This window comes from Lemur catta, chromosome 9, assembly GCF_020740605.2.
Source record: "Lemur catta isolate mLemCat1 chromosome 9, mLemCat1.pri, whole genome shotgun sequence".
NCBI lineage: Eukaryota > Metazoa > Chordata > Mammalia > Primates > Lemuridae > Lemur > Lemur catta.
The window spans coordinates 81,446,062-81,463,323 of record NC_059136.1 but is presented as its reverse complement, the minus strand read 5'-3'; the positions used below and the strand labels follow the sequence as shown (position 1 = coordinate 81,463,323).

At 38.7% G+C, this 17,262-nt stretch overlaps 1 protein-coding gene across 1 annotated transcript in view; it reads right to left on the bottom strand.

Moving 5' to 3' along the window:
- Nucleotides 1-17,262, bottom strand: part of EYA1 (EYA transcriptional coactivator and phosphatase 1) — a 150,772-nt gene that overhangs the window by 57,103 nt on the left and 76,407 nt on the right. Inside the window, exons 9-10 of the mRNA XM_045560905.1 lie at nucleotides 10,112-10,251; nucleotides 8,666-8,749 (exon numbers count right to left, since the gene is read on the bottom strand). Of these exons, the coding sequence (XP_045416861.1) occupies nucleotides 8,666-8,749; nucleotides 10,112-10,251 (224 nt within the window). The remainder of the gene's footprint in view (nucleotides 1-8,665; nucleotides 8,750-10,111; nucleotides 10,252-17,262) is intronic.

The window sequence follows — 17,262 nt, the reverse complement described above, 5'->3', positions numbered from 1 at the left end:
TATTTTCCTATTACTTTCAATTAATAAGTACATTTAAAATATATGATAAGTATGTTCTGTATCTCTCCTCTTTGAATGTGTGCCCTCTTCTATCTGTGAGATCAAATTCTACACAATCTCTTAGCAATTGCTGTTCTACTTTGTATCGCAAAGTAGAATGCATTATGTTTTACAAAATGGTTATTTAAGTAATTAATCTTAGGCTAGAAGGAACTACTAGAAGATGGTTCAACTATTTCAGAAAGTATGACTAGTTTCTCAGGATATGGTACTTATACTTTGAATTTGTGCAACAAAAGATAGGATTCCCAAATTCTGTCTGTACTGACCCTACAGGGGCAGCTGAGCCCCTACTGGCAAGTAGTTACTCAGAGCTGTGGTGGCCCACTGAGGTGTGATTCTAACAATGTGAGCAGGTTTATGAGGATTTGTTGTTCCACATGAAAATCTTGTTAAGTACGCTCAAATAAAGGACAAATCTCCAGGCAGAATCAATCAAATGAAAGAAAAATACCCATTTTGGGCCCCTTAAACAATTCCTTACTTAGAATGCTAATATTACAACCACAAACAAGGCCAGAATGTCATTTAAAAATTCTCTCCATTCAGGATCTTTTGTTTTGGGGAAAAAGAAGCTGAAAAACAGGAATGGGCACTCTGAATGGTTTATTTTTAAGGCCCCTTGCTGGCTGTTCACAGGGGAAGGATTAAGGTTAAGCTTTGCAAATTAGCTCCCCTTCAGAAAGAAGAAAAAAATATATATGAAGAAAAAATATAAGAAAAAAATATATATGCCGAAATGTTATTTCTTTTCCAAAAAACACTACCAAAAGTGTTATCCAAATGATATGTACAACCTCTGAAAAAAGGTTCTACTGCTGTCTTCCCTGCTATCTGAAGGGATCCGACCATCAATGAGATACTGACTTTTTTCAAGTTTTAAGGCCCTATCACTGAGCAGCTGACATAAAATGTCAAGTTTTGGGAGTTGGGTGTAGTTCTGATGCCAAGAGATTGCATGCACATGAGAAATAAATCGTGGTTGAGAACTACTGCCTGAATGATTTGGAAAAAAAAACAACAAAACATCCAAACTTGTGGTGGGGCTAATCGGGTCATTTTTACTGATTAGATATGTGACACTTGACTGCGTTAATTTTCTCCTTACTTAAGAGACTCCCTTTCAACATCATGAAAATAATACCCAAGTATTAACAGAGAATAAGAGAAAGAATTTCACCATTCCAAAGATTAATTTCAATTGTGGAAAAAACTCATGAATCCCAAACATGGGACGACTGCCAAGAAGTGGTACAAAGAGGGAGAGAGAAGAGAGCCAGCCTGGACCTGGCCAAATTGGCCTCAACACGCAGGGGCCCACGCGGTGCCAAGGGAAAGCTAAATCCACTCAAAGGACCAAAGAGGATTTCATTAGTGACCACTCTGCTCTCTCTCTCCTTTCTAGTGTTACAGCCACTTTTTAGCCTTTATTACTTCCCACCAGAAGTACGGCACAGTAATTCCTTCTGTCATCAGACTAATCTTCCACAGCTTACACTTCTATCATGTCACTGCACTGTTTTAGTATTGTTCACGGCATCCCCATTCCTACAGCACACAACTCCGCACCCAGTGCTCTCCACAGCCCTCTTTTGAGGGCAATGGACCTGTTAGAAGACTGGTGTCGCCAACTGATAGGTGTGCTTCCCTGGATGAGTAATTTAATTTTTCTGAGCCAGAGTTTTCTTATTGGTAAAAGAAGGAACTCACTGGATAATTAACGTGAGATAGCAGTGTAGATTGTAAAAGCTGAACAAAGGTGCAATATTTTTATTATAACTTCAACACATTTTCTGCTACTCATCTTCTTCAAATCTAATCCCCTAAATACACTTTGTAGATATCTACCCTTTGTGCATACCATTTTGGCCACTTGTGATGCTCTTTTCCACCTCTCCCTCTCTGCTACCTGGAACAGCAAAATATATGTACGATTTCCCATTCCCTCCTCCGAACCCCCAAAGCAAGCAATAATGGTTCTTACTTATGGAGTGCTTAAGAGCATTTTTCTACACTCTTCTCCTAACCGCCTGGGGATCGCTTCCAAGGTGGGAAGAAGATAGAACAAGTGACACTGAGAGACATGAGGTGCTTTTCCCAAGGCCACAGAACAAGGGAGGGCAGAGCAGGGGTTGAGAAGCTGTGATGATCCTGTTCATTCACAGCATTCCCCTTCACCTCCACGAAGGCTGTATTCAACAGGCAGCCAGAGCAGAGTTTCAGTTGTTGCTGCTGGCACTGAGGACAAAGGGGCTGGCAGCTAAAAGGAAAGAGCGCAGCAACCTTCAGGATGCAGGCAAAGGGATGAAGAAGACTCCTTCAGCTGGAAATCTCTTTGATGTTCAAAAAAATTGTGTTTCTATTTGTTTTAAAAGTTTATATTCTGTGTTATTCCACAGTATCCAGAAGTTATATTTGGAGACATATATTATTTCATCATTTTGATCTAATTTGACACTGATATACAAAGAAGAAAACAAAAGCAGGGGAATGCCCTTTGGGAATGGACGAACCACCATCACTTGGCAGTCAAAACGCCTGGGGCCCAGCTCTGCTGGGATGGCCGCAGCCACCAGGAGGTTGAAAGTATGCACTAGGTTTCGCTCACTGGTCAAAGAGTTGAGAACTGGGGCTGTGACCGCTACCATGCTCACTAAAACCCATTCTCTGTGTCTTCCTGGGCACACAGAAAGGCCACACTTCCCAGCCTCCCTTGGATGGGGGTCTCAGCCTGGCCCACAGAGCCCCCCAGGAATGCTGCTCCTGCCTTTCCTCCCTGTGGCCAGTATGCTGATGAAAATGATCTCAGAAGCTTCAAAGCTACGTGGTAAAGATGGCACCACCAAACCTTGTCCCAACCAAGCAACCTGGAATATCCACTCTAGACCAGTAAGTAAGAAAAAGATGCATTTCTACTGTGCTTATATCATTACATTTTGTGCCTATTTGTTTTATAGTCCTTTCACCTGCCCTAACAAATTCATGTGCAGGCCTGTATTTCCTTGGGGCCCCAGATGCATGTATGTGCTGTCTGCATTGCATGCACAGTCTAGTTGAACTGTCCTGGTACTCTGAAGGCCAGGAGTAAAATGAACCAACACAAAGCTCAGAGCATGATCTAGAGCAGAGGTGGGCAGCTTTTCTCTCTAAAGGGACAGAAACTATTTCACTCTTTGTAGGTCATACACAGTCTCTGACACACATTCTTATGTTTTTGTTTTTCAAAATAACCCTTTAAAAATTTGAACCACACTCTTAGCTTAAAGGCCCCATAGAAGCTGACCATGAACCAGATTTGACCTATGGGGTATGGTCTGTCAATCTCTGGTTTAGATTTTTAAAAACCAAAAGAATGACAATATTTCATAAGACATGAAAATTACATAAAATTAAAATTTGGGGACTATAAATCAAGTTTTAGTGTACTGCAGTCACATTTATTCATTTGCATACCGGCCATGGCTGCTTTTACCCTATTAGGGCAGAGCTGAGTAGTTATGACAGGTATATGGCCCATAAAGCCTGAAACATTTGCTATCTGATGCTTTACAGAAAAAGTTTACTAATATCTGGTCTATAGGTTCCAAAAGAAAGATCATACTATTTAAGTAACCAGATCCTCTACAATCCAACCATAACACTGGGTATTGTACTGCACTGGTGCCGTTCTAAGAGTTTAGCATCTTCACCAACCACCATGCAAGAGGGTCCTCCCTCAAAAGGTCTTGGAGTTTAGTGTTGTCCCCTAAAACACAGTAGGAACAACAATCTTTACTGGCCAACTGGAGTGTTCTGATGGGCTATGCAAACTGCTTTCAAAGACATACACTCACTAGGGAGGGTTTAGTTTATCTGAACTCACTATGACAACTGATATCCTCTTAGAACCCTGGTGTGTTATAAAACAAATACTCAAAGCACAGCTCAAGTTCAACACCTGACATATGCTTTCTTACCATTGGTTGTTGTCATTAATAAGATACTGTGCTGGGCCTTTTGAATTCAGGGTACAATTTAAAGTCTTAAGACAATTCTGCAAGTCTGCTTTGTGGATGAGAAAACTGAGGCTCGGGAATAATAAATAATTTTCCCAAGGTCAAAGAGCTAAAAAGTTAGAGCTTGGATTAGGGAGTCTAGATCTTCTTCAATTCAAATCTGGTGCTCCTTTCTATCACACAGTAAGGAATATAATATACTGGCTAATTCATAAATTTGAAGACATTGCCTCCATATTAGTCACTGGCCACAATGTCAGAATTCAAGTATATTTTGACAGTCAAGTCTTACCTATATTCAAATATATCTAGCGTTTACTGAATATTTATTTTATGCCAGACATGGTGCTAAGTGTTTTCTAAGTGGTCTCTAATCTCTTCCAAGTCTCAATCTCCTCATCCATAAAATGGGCTCAGTAAAAGCAGTTACAGAGCATTAATGTTGAATTAAATGAATGCTGGGCATATAGGAAATTCTTAATAGGACCTACACACATGCTAAACTTCATGCTATCTTAAGTGTTCTTGTTCTGGTTTTTGTGTAAAATGAGGAAAGAGACTCAATACTTTTAAGATCCATTCTAGCCTAAATCCCCACGAGACACAAGTATTCAACAACAATAAAAATGTGTCGAAACAATCACACCACTGGGTGTAGATGTCTTGGGGAATCCTCCCATAAGAGGGGAATCATGTTTGGGGACAGCAGCAAAATACTTATTTGACATATAAGTTTTCAGTATGTACTTTGATTTTAATAAATTAATTATATTGTCTATTTTAAATATACTATTCAGTGACCAAAAAAACCAAGATTAGTTTTCTTTCAATAACATTTGGGAATTTGGAGTTAGTTTGAAAGCAACTTTTTAAAATGCTTTAAACAAAAACAGGACAGATATCATTCAAAACATCCTAATTTATAGTAACACTCATAGACTTCATTTTCCTGCTAACATGCTATTTCTTTTCTCTCTTCTAGTCAAAGCTATACTGTACCCAGCACCCCTTTTTTCCCCTCATCACCTTTGTTATAAAATAAGCCTTCCGTATAACACCCAACATGCCTTCTTCCCACAGGTAGGATTACATGAACGGTGGGACACTCTCATACCTTTTTTTTTGTACATATTGCTGTAACATGCCCTAATTTTGTATTATATCAACCAGATCCTATATCCCCTTACTGAATGGGCTACTTATTGAGTTGCCTAAGCTACTGTGACTAAGCCACTTCTCAGGTATCCGCTTCCCTTAGAGACAGAACAGCGATCACATTGTCAGGCATTCATTTCTTTATGTGCATGCAGAGGAAGCCGAGAGACATGCTCCCCTCAACAATGCTCAGGAACACCATGAAATCTGCACTCCAAAAAAGAAGTCTTGCCACTGAACTCCTGTAAAGACTCTTCTCCTCGGTTCCCAGGGGAAATGAAATGGATGCAAGACATTCTGATCAGCTTCATTATTAATATTGTTTGGAAGAATTTTTGTTGAACCACATTTTTATAAAGCTTGATTATTAGATTTAAGGGCAAATTCTGTTCAACTCTGAAGTTCTCTAATGAGGAGAACATTAAGTAAGCTTTCTTGCATGCTTCCAGCTGCAATTTGACATCCTCAGCAACGCATCTTCAAAAGCCACAGCACTCTAGCCCAGGGAACAGAGTTGAGACTGTCTCTCAAAAAAAAAAAAAAAAAAAAAAAAATCATCCTGCCAGGAAAAGACACCTCCAGGCAATGAGACCACAGGCTGACCACAGGTGTCCAACACAAAGAAAGTGCTCAATAAATGTTTAGGAAGAAATAAAGCTAAGAGTGTCTGAGGAGCTTCTGCCCCTAAACTGTGCATTGTTGACTGTAAATCTGACATTTCCAGCCCTGATGGTCCCCTCAGTGCTCTGGGCTCGCAGTCCAGCTGCCTTCTTGTAGGCGTCCAATTAAGCATCTCAGACTTGTCCAACACCAAGCTTTCCATTTTCCCTCCAAATTGAGTTCTTCCCCATCTCAACAAATACATGACTGTTCTCTCAGTTGCTCAGGACAAAAACCTGGGAATCATCTTTTACTTCCCTCTCTTAGTTACTGCCTACCACCGCAATAACTCCAAATCATTTCCAAATCCTACTCTCTACCTGCCATTAATCCAGAATCCACCATTTCTCTCTATCTCTACTGCTAGTGTGTTATCACTGCTTAAACCTGTCTGAACCCCTATTCTTTTTCTCCTGCCATTAATTCTCCATATACAGCTGAAGTAATCTACAAATGTCAACCAGATCGTCTCGCTTCCTCCCTTGATGTCCTCCAGTGACTTCCTATGGTCCGTGCGATGAGATTAACTCTCTTGACCATGGCTGGGAGGCCCTTAGGAACCTGCCCTCATCTCTGTCGACTTTCCATCTCCATCACTAAGCTTGGTCACACTGGTATCTTTGTCCCTCAAACATCAAATCCTTTCCTGCCTCTGTGCCTGCCGTTTCTTCTGCTTACAGCAGAGGAACATGTTCATCTCCTGATTGTCACAATGACTTCAGGCCCAAAGTCATGCTCAGGAAGATCTTTCTCAAAAAACTGGCTTTCTCAAGTTCTCCTCCAGCCCCAACTTATCAATAAGGGGCATGCTTACATTTAAATAACTCAAATAATCCATACTTTAAAGAATATAAATATTTGGCTTTTGGAAATTATATAAAACTTTTTATCACATGCTCTAAAATGGGAAAACTAAACAGGTACTTGATAAAGCTTCAAAATACTAATGGCTGACATTAAAAAATTAAACTCATGGTATTTCTAATGCATTACTGAAAGAGTGTTTTGTTTAGAGATTATTGAGAACCTGAATGAAATATTAGAAGCAACTGGGGGTTTCTATGTTAGGTGTGAATTCCATACATAAATCAATAATTTATGGCCAAAGACTTCCAGGAGGTCAGGAGGTCATAGGTCTCCACACCTTCCTCGGCTTACCCCTTTCAGTGGTGGACAGAGCACTGCTCATGACAACTCTCTTTTGCATCCGTTTGTCCCTTAATGAGAGCTATTAAAGACTGGAGACATTCTGGATGGTTTTCCAGTGCTGCTTTCTTAAGTGCCTACTGTTTGCAATACTTCTGTGTGAGTTCCAGGCACCGCTGTTCTTCCTCAGGAATTAGTTGTAGGGATACTATAATGGCTCAGTTAAGAAGATTTTCAGAGTTTGGCCTACTAACTACATATGTTAGCCTTCAGTTTTTAAGCAGTAGTTTTTGTAGAAACAGGGAGTGATAGTATTGATAGAAGAAATAATACAAAAAAGCCCCACAGCTAATATTTATTGAATCCTTACTATGTGCTAGTTACACAGTAGAGACTTTTTTTTGACTGACCGACCCCATGGCCTTACTTTTTATAATCTGCACTTTTGTTAACTGTCTTCTTCTCACAGAGAATTTGCTTAAATATAAGATGGGAAACAAGTGTTTTACAGATATCTTATCTCTGAACAGAAATTAAAATGGTGTCATTTTTTGCTCTTATAAATATACATTTTTTTCTAGCCCGTTTTTTATTCGGTGTATCTTTAGGATTGTGAGGAGGAGAGCTGGAGCGTGAAGCCAGATCCCCCAACTCTCTCCTCCTGACTGCATGTCACAGCAGGCACTTGTGTGAATTTACTGAACTGAGCATTTATTGAAAGAATGAATACCTGGTCAGATTCGTAATGAGAACATACACATCTTATGGATATCAATTTTAACATTTAATTGTGATAAACCCCAGGAGTCACTAAGACATAAGAATTCAGTTTCTAAGGCTCCAATCCAATAGCTTCAAGGATCTAAGACTTATGTTATTTCTTTAAAGATTTAAAACAATGAGAAATATCATATTCATAACTTTAGAAATTGCCTACAGCCACTAAAAACAACAGGATTTTTGTGTGGGAAAGAATTACGAAACCATCAACATACGAAAAAGAATTTCCAACATTTTGGGAAACCCAAATGCACAACATTGAAACTAAAGTTCTACTCATGGAAGGTGGTCTACGATATTATTCTTTACCTACAATACCAACGTAAGTACTGTAACAACCCTCATGTGGATGTGTTTGTCCTAATGCCATTCAGAGGTTCAGTCTTACATACTATTCAAATAAATTCAGCCCAAATAGCAGAGGATCATATAAAGACATTCATTCATAGCAGGTGCTTTGAAAATAAAATACCAAATTGCTAAAAGCAATAGAAAGTGAAATATTTGCTCTACTGAAAAATAGGACACAGAAGATCTTTCTATGTCACTTATAGATTCTAATATTTCATTCTCAAATAGCACTCTATCACTTTTATTCATTGGGGTCTTAAATAAGCATGAATTTAATCCCATAAATTCTATTTCATTTTTAAAAACCTAAAAATAATCTTTTCTTTTGTTCTTTACATGTTTTTGCCTTACATATATATTTGATTATACATCTGACTATATCAATAAAGTTATTTTCTTTTATTAATTTTAATTTTATTAAAGTTAAATTGCATTCAGTTGGACCAAAAAAATAAATAAATACATTCTAGGCATATTTATGCCAAAGAAATTAAAAAATGATGACTCTTGGTACTCACCCTCCCATATCTGTTGGCGTAGGATCCAGTAAGCAAGGAATGAAAAACAATGATAGTCTCGTCCAAGTCCCAGATGAACACTCTCTACAAAGGAAGAACCAAATTAATGTGTCTTTGCCTTGCTGAAGAAAACTGTTATTCAGTTAACTTCAACATGAAAAAGTCATCTTGAATTGGGAAACAAATGAAAAATCTGAATTTATTATATATTTTTAAAAACACAACTGTTCCAAGGAGCATCTTCTAGCTTTTCTCCAGATATAACTTCAGATGAGGTACAAGAAGATAATTATATTTATAGCATCAATACAAATATAGGAAAGAGATAATAATATATATCCTTTCTAGTTCTCTAAAACAATCTCAGTCTCATTTCTGAAAAGATGAAAGAAAAATGAGCAATAACTAGTCTGTTTATAACTTCTGAGATAGAGAGATGAAAAATCATTTTATCTTTTCCTTAGCCCTAATCTCTGTTCATCAAGAAGTATTACAATAACTAATCTTATGTTTTACTCTTACCAAGCCAAGTATTAAAAAATAGCACATAAAACTAAAACTGTACATAATCTATTCATCTTATGTTACCTACTGGGTTGTCACCAAAGGGATGGATATACATTGTTCTTACCACCAGGTTTTTTAAGTCTTCAGGTTATAGATATTTAACAACTTAAGCAGACACATCACTCATTCTCTTAGACACACTCTTGGGGTATTTAGAATTAGACCTAAAGGAATTAATTTCAAAAAGGTCTTTGGGGTACCACAAAAAGCCTCCCAAGCCTGTTTTTCTTCTTCCCATTCCCACTCACACTAGTGCATATTCATATGCATAGATTCTGCTGGAAAAATTTCATCTTTTCAGCCAAAATAATCATGTTTTCCACCATCAGATTTCACTTTGGCAAAAGCAGACACTTAATTGCAGTGGATTCAAGGCTATGAAATCTACCACCTTTTAAGTTCTCACTTAATCCCTCCTGCTTTTGAACTCCACCAAAACATGTCTCAGAAGGTGATTACCATCTCAGTTTAGAACATTCCAGGTTTTCCTTTCTCAATATACACAAGCATGTCTTTAATTTCAAAGTGGATTTGATTAAGCGTTTTTAGAATGACACATAATTGAAATAGCAATGATATAGAGGAGCACAACAGAATTTTGTTCAAGCAGAATTGTGTAATTTACTATATTTCTCTCAAGAGAAACAGATGCTTTACCGTATAGTTAATATGGAAGGAAAAAAACAGAAAGAAATGTTTAACCTATAGTTAATATGGGGGAGAGAAAAATGCTTTGATTTTATTGTTAATATGAAAAAGAAAGCAATAATAAAAGCATCTAAATACCTCGATCACTGCAATTTATGGAGCAGGTACATAAAACCACCAGTTAGCTATTAAGCCACCCTGTTATTTGCTTCGGCATTGGCAATGACATACCTCAAGATCGGAATCCGGGGGAGGTGAAGGATTATTGTTTCTTCGGCCCCGTCCACGTGATTTCCCATCTGAACCTCGACGTAATCGATCAGAATCTGTATCTTTAATGGGTGTTGACGGGCTGTGGATTGTACCATACTCTGCAGGAATATAGGAAGGTCTTTCATCTTTTAGTTCCACCACTGTGGTGCCAAGATTAATCTTGCTTTAATTCACAGGGGGAGTTTGGAGAGTTAAGCACATTTCATTCTGCTTAAATCCTACCTTATCTTTTATTTGCATTGGTAAATAATTTATGAGATATCTGATTCCAAGATTTGTTTTGAAAGAAAGTGTGATCAGGAACAATTAAAATTTAATTAAAGGTGAGAAACAACAGGCTGCACTAAGTTGCCTAGATTTTCCTTGTGGTTCTCTATGATTACACAGTGTACCCCCAGCCTGCCCCATGGCATCGATCAATGGCTGCACTAATGGCAGCTGGCCATGCTGAGAGATTCACACATTTGCCTCAGCAGTGATCCTCCCAGCTACAAAAAGGCTTCTGATTCATGGAAAGAGATGAAAAGAAAAACCAGCTCTGAGACAGGGAAAAACTGAGTCATCAGGAAGATTTTTCTTTGAAAATTTTAAATGCCCCATTTTCTCCCTCATTTTATGTGAGAACAAGAGAGTGACAAGATAAAGAGAGCAGATAAATGTGCAATGCCCACACTCCATGCCGCATCCGTCACAGGCTCTTCCTGTGTTTTGGTCTCTTTGAACCGAACATCCAAAACCAAGCAGCACATTAAAATTACTCATCTGGGTAACTCAGAGAAGCCACTGAAATCATTACACAGAAACCACAAAATAAAGAACACCCCACAAATGGCTCAAAGGAAGAGCTGGGCAATATGGAGGGCTAAGGGAGATTCGTATCCAGTGTCCAGAAGGAAAAGCAAAACCATTCACTCTCACCTCTTAGGTGAGGTTTTTCCTTAGTCTATCCAGGACATACATCAGATAATCTCTACTCCTCCTAAATTCCAGATGTCTAGGGTGCTGACTCTGCCCAAACTCTTTGCCGGATTTCTCTACTGGATGTGGGTTGGAGTCTTTCAATGTAAGATGAAGAATGATTATTCTGACATTGTTGACATATTCACCAAATAAAAAACTATGGAGAACTGAAGGCCTGGTAGCCTTTATTAATGTACTATCAGCCTCAACTCTACCAACAAGGCCATCCACATGTCACACTGTATGGTATCAGTATCATCGCCAAGTTCAAGTGCTTCTCCAAAGCCTTCAATCAGAGTAGATAGGAAAAGTCTCTGACGGAGTGAAATATTGATCACATGAAACAACTCCACACCTCCTGTTTAATCTTAAAACCTAAACAGATTCCTCTTACTTGTAGATGAGACTTTTACATGTCCTCTCCCATAAAGAACAAGATGGCAAACTTCCTCGTATAAACTGGCCATGTGATTTTCATTCCCAGAAACCACAACAATGACCTAAAAAGCCTACTAGTTAATTACAGCCAGAGAGTCCAAAACAACTCCACTCAATGCATCAGTTTATTTAGTTATTTGGGATGCATTTTTAAGCTAACTCATCTCATAGAACTGTTAGAATACAATGCTGACTAGTTAAAGTTAATCGCTCTGTAAATCTATATTAATATTCTTTTATTACAGAGACAGATAACTATGGCTTCCTCTCCTTAAGATGTTCCAAACTAAGCATCTCTCTTCCCTGTTATAAAGAGAGTAAGGAACTCTAATTGAGTATATTTTTAAGTAGTCAAGTGGATTCAATGCTGTTCCTTGTAGTAGTAGTCTTGGCCTTTTTTCTTTTTTTTAATATTCTACAGTGTATGTCTCCATGCAGAATCTGGATAGTCACCATCTGAGACAGAACACATATCAATCTCTTTCATGTGTTTCAAAACTGAGCATTCATTTTGCAGCATGAACAGTGGCTATCTAATTCTACCTGAACTTCAAGTACTTCACTGCAAAGTCTACCTTGAACTGGGAGCTCTGCAGCTTTTGGAAGTTCACACTTGAAGAGAAGCTAAAAGAGATCAAGTGACGTATCTTATTATACCTTTTGCCTTGACTTTCAAATAGGTTAGAGTTAATTTTCCTCTCAAAGTAGTTTATCTTACCTAGGTTATCTAAGCCTAGATTTCCTCTTATTGATTGCCCATTCCTTTATTTCTAGGTGTTTACTTTATCTCTGCATTAAAATCTCAATTAAATCTTTTCAAATATATTCCATCTCTGTTTTTTTTTTGGAACCAGACAAGCTGTAATTAAATGAGTTCCTCACTTCTTTAAGCCTCTCCCCTTCCCCCTCCCAAACAACAACAACAACAACAACAAAAAATTAAATGAGCAAAGTATACAGGAAAAAAATTTTTAATTATATTATCTAAAGTTTTCCCAGCTAGAAGAAAAAACCCTAAAAGATGGACAACCTGACACCTTTAAATATCAAAATACACCCCCACCCTTACCTTATAGGCCTCCACTTACTAGAAAGGAAAATGAAATTAAAAATGATGCAAGCTAGTTTTTAAAAAAAACTCTTCCTTTTTGTTCTATGAGGTGGCATTAAATAGGTCCACTCCCTTATCCAGCTTTCCTGACTCTAACTTCTCCTTCCTCATACTAGTGCAAAACAACTCAAATTTAATCTTCTAATCCAATGACAGCTCATGTTTCACTAAAATCCTCTCCAAATTGTTCAACTTTACCTCTACTGAGATAATGGCTGTGCAAACGCTGTGAAGAACATTCTGTTTAACAAACATTGACTGGCTGTCATGTTCTCACTATTGTAGACACTGTACCAGGAACTTGAAATGTAATGATGTACCAAACAGACATGGTTCCTGCCTTCTTGGAGCTTAAAGTTCAGAGGAAGGAACGGACTCAGGGACAAAAAACGAGAAATTCCAAACCGATGTGGAGAAGGTCATGATATGGGAAAGGTAGCATGTAACCCCAGAGGGAGCCCACAGAACTCAGATTCACAGGGTCATAGAAGTTTCTTGAAGACGGAGGACAAACTCACCAGTGAAGAGGGAAAATGAATGTATTTTAGGCAGGGGCACAAACACATGTGAAGGTACAGAAAGAAAGCATGTCATGTTTAAGAACTGAAAAAAAAAATTCAATCTGACTTGAATCTACAGAAGAAGAGCACAGAGGTGAGGCTGGAGTGACAGGCAAAGAATTCAACAAGGGAGCGGTGGCTCCAGAGCCTGTGTGTAGGGCAGTGGAGGTGAGTCAAGACTGAGGAAGGGAGAGATTAGCCAGGAGGATAATTCAGTAACCCCAGCGGGGTATGGGGCTGGCCTGGACACAGGTAGTGGGATGGAGAGATTTGAAGTATCATTAGGAGGTGAAGTCTACCACTAACTGGATAAGGAAGTAAGAAGTCAAAGAAGAAGCAAAGGATGATGCCCATGTCAGCGGTTTGGCAACTGCATGGGGACCTGTAATTTGAGGTATGGGACTCAGGCAGAAGAAGGGATTTGCCAGGCAAGAACACACGTGAGAATTCCAGGTTGGCCTTGGATACACTAAATTTGAAGAGACTGCAGGCTGCCAGACTGCTCAAGAAAGGAATGTGAGCTGGGTTTAGGTTTGGAAATTGACATCGTATGTAATTAAAGAAATCGGTGTTGTTTAAGAAATGCAGTGTGTGGAGAAGGAATGGGCAGAGAGAGATGGGTGGGGTGTAAAGAAGAAAACCAAGGTCAGCCTATTGCAGAGAAAGAGCACGTTAGGAAGGAGGGATCCATAACTTCAGACCAGTCACGACATAGGTAAAATCAAGACTGAACTCAAGAATACTTTAGATTTAGAGTCAAAGAGATACTTGGCTTACATGGCGATGGTATGGATTCAGGAGGGTAGAAGAGCAAATGGGGGGAGGGGTAAAACTTAAAATGTTCCCAACGACCCTATAATGGCCAAATCCTATAATTATCTTTTAGTCTGCAGTCTTATTTGCCCTCTCTGTGGCTGTGCTGACCACTCAGCTCCTTTAAACCATGTACACATCACAATGCCTTGACTTCCCTTTATTCCGCTTCACACTATCCCTTCTCAGTCTCTTTGGTGAGCTCTTCTTCTGCCCAAAGCTTCAATGTTGCTGTTTTCTACATCAGTGATACTCAAAGTGCTGATCTGTGACAAGATATGGAGTTTGCATCAGGATGTTAATCAATGCAATGCTTCCTTCATTGAAAAGTCTTGTTAACGTAAAAAAAAAAAGTCAGCTAAAGGCGGCAGTGTGCTTAGTGACACTGTTGATTACAGTCTGAAGCAAATCCTTCTCTTATCCTGGACTTGTAGTAAACAGTGGGTGGAAAAACAGCCAGTTTGTGGACTATATTTTGAGTAGCAGTGCACTACAGTTTTTTCTACTATAGGTTCTCAGTGGTCGGTAGTATCTTCAAGAGGGATTTCAACGATACCCTACAGGTTGATAATTCTAAAGCTTTATCTTCTGATTTCTTGACCTGAGTATCCCACTGTTTGCTAGACCTCTCTACCTGAATATTCCATAGACAGCACAATTAAACTTGTCGCCAAATGAATCCTCTCTATTACCAAGTTTGATTATTGGTATCAGTAGCTATCCAAATTTCCAATCCAGAAACTCCTTACTGGCTCTATCAAATCAAGACTAAGTTCTGTGGGTTTTACTCCTAAATATTTTTTGTCTAAGTTCAGGTTCTTGCCTCAATTCTTGCAACAGACTATTTCCCAGGATTGCTACTCTCAGCCTTTCAACTCTCTTCTGCATCACCATTACGGAGAGTTTTAAAACCATTCAATGCTCCAAACTCCTTGTATGGAACAGGATGGACAGTCTGGATTTAAGGACACTGAGCTATAGAGTCACCTGCCACATTTTGAATTTTGACTGCACTACTAAGGGTATGACTTTGCTAGTTACTTATGCCTTGCATAATTCAGTTTTATCATCTATAGAATGGGAATAAATGGCACAAAATGAAACCAGTATATGTGTAAAGGTACGTGGAACTGTGCATGACACTAGCACTCTGTGACATTAGCTACCTTAAAGAAAAGTCCCACTGAGTTACTCTTCAACAACCTTATCTCTACTCTCTTCATAGTCTACTTCAGATGGACAAACGTAATGACCTCAGTTCTCTGAAAGTGTTTCATGACTTCACACATGTTGTTTTCTTTTCTTAGGAGGCCTTTTCTCAACTCTCAGCCTGCTCTGTCCGTGAAATTCCTATTAACCTCTGCAGAGAAAGCACAGGCATCTTTGTGAATTCTATAAATGCTGGTCCCTCCTTTGTAATTTATGTACTCTTATCTCCATTATAGGGTCATACAATTTTTTTCAATTATTTATATTTGCAGCAGATAATAAACAATTTGACAGAATTATTCTGAGCAAATATCCACCACTCCTACTCTGGGAGAGCAGAACCCGGTGGTGTTCACATTTATATTCTGAGAGCACAGTGCGCATCTAGAGCGCAAGGTAGACATTAAAAAAATCAACGATGATGGAAAGAATGAGTGTTTCTCCAGTTTAGCTCGTACTCTATTAAAGCTATGAAGCTTATTCAATTGTTTATACTAGTCAAAATATTTATAAATGGGAAATCGCTGTAATTACTTTAAAAGCCCATTTAAAAGTTAATGTTTACATATTTGATCATAAAATATTAAAATCTACATAAGATCATTAAAATTCTACATTTGTAAGTACTACAGAAGATTTCCATAAATTCTTCAATATTACAAAGAAAAAGAACTGGAACTTGAAAGGATCCACCTAGTTCTCCTCAGTTCCTCTTGTTCCCTTGAGCTAATAACTCCCACATGGTCCCTGGGTAAGTTTCTTCCATTGTCTCAGTTCTCAGTCTCCTTGTTTATCACATTGAAGAACACAGCCTAGATTACTTAGCTTTAAAATTCTATTATCTATGGCTGTACAACACTTACCAGATCCTCTTAACGACTAGTTCTTGGTCTCTCTTTCAAATAGTCAAATGGATTCAGACTAATCCATATAAAAGACCTCAGGCAACTCCAACCTTCAGAAACCATCAGGGTTTTTCGCCTACTATATATAGCTAGCCCATATATCCTTACCTGATATTACTTCTCATGCCTCCCTCAACACGTTATCTGTTTACTTATGCATATTGCCAAATGGTTTTCAAAAGGGTTGTATCAATTTAAATTGTGCCAGTTTTACCATACCCTTATACATGTTGGCTGTCATGGTTTTAAAGTCATTGCTATTCATGTGCACAATAGTAGCACGTGATTTCAATTTGCATATCTTCGAGATATTTGCATATATTTGCTTAAAAATTGTATTTCCTTCTGTGAACTCGCCAAATTGGCCAATTTTTTATATTCCTTTGTTGATTTACATGAAATAGTTTTAACTCCTTTTCATATCTGCAGATACTTTTCCCAGCCTGATATTTCCTTAAATTATGCCTTCCTTCACAGAAGCTTTTTATCCTTACGGAGTCTTGCTGCACGGCACGGAGGCCTGGTTGACTCCTTGAAGATTTAGGGATAAGCATTCACATTTGTTCTAAGGGTAGCAGGGCATTTCTGATCTAACTTTACACCCCTGGGACCACCTACGCCAGTAGTAGCTGTAAAGGAAGTGGCACACACGTTCCTGCAGGCTACCTTCTCTGTGCTTTGGGAGGATGGGGCCCTCCTTACTCGATCTAAGTCGAAGTGAGGTGAAAGACTACTTCCCGTAAACAGAATTAAGTAACTGAACTCCTAGCCAAGAGGAAGCTCTCGCCACATGTACAATGACATTGGATTGAGGCCAGGGCAGCTATGATCTGAATCTGTCTGCTAAGACACTCTAGCTTACAAAATGAAGTGCAGAGCTTTTTGTGAAATCCTCCGAAAAATTATCTGAATTTAGGGAACAGGAGACATGCTAATCAATAATTACATTCTATTTGTGGCTATGAGGGACTCAGATAAAAAGAACAGAGCATATCACTTCCCTAAATGCAGATACTGCCCTGTTCGAGACTCGAGCCTTAAAGCACAATGTACAAGCGAGCGTGAAGCAGATGCCAGACAGCAACTGACACAGACACACCTTTGGACTCTGAG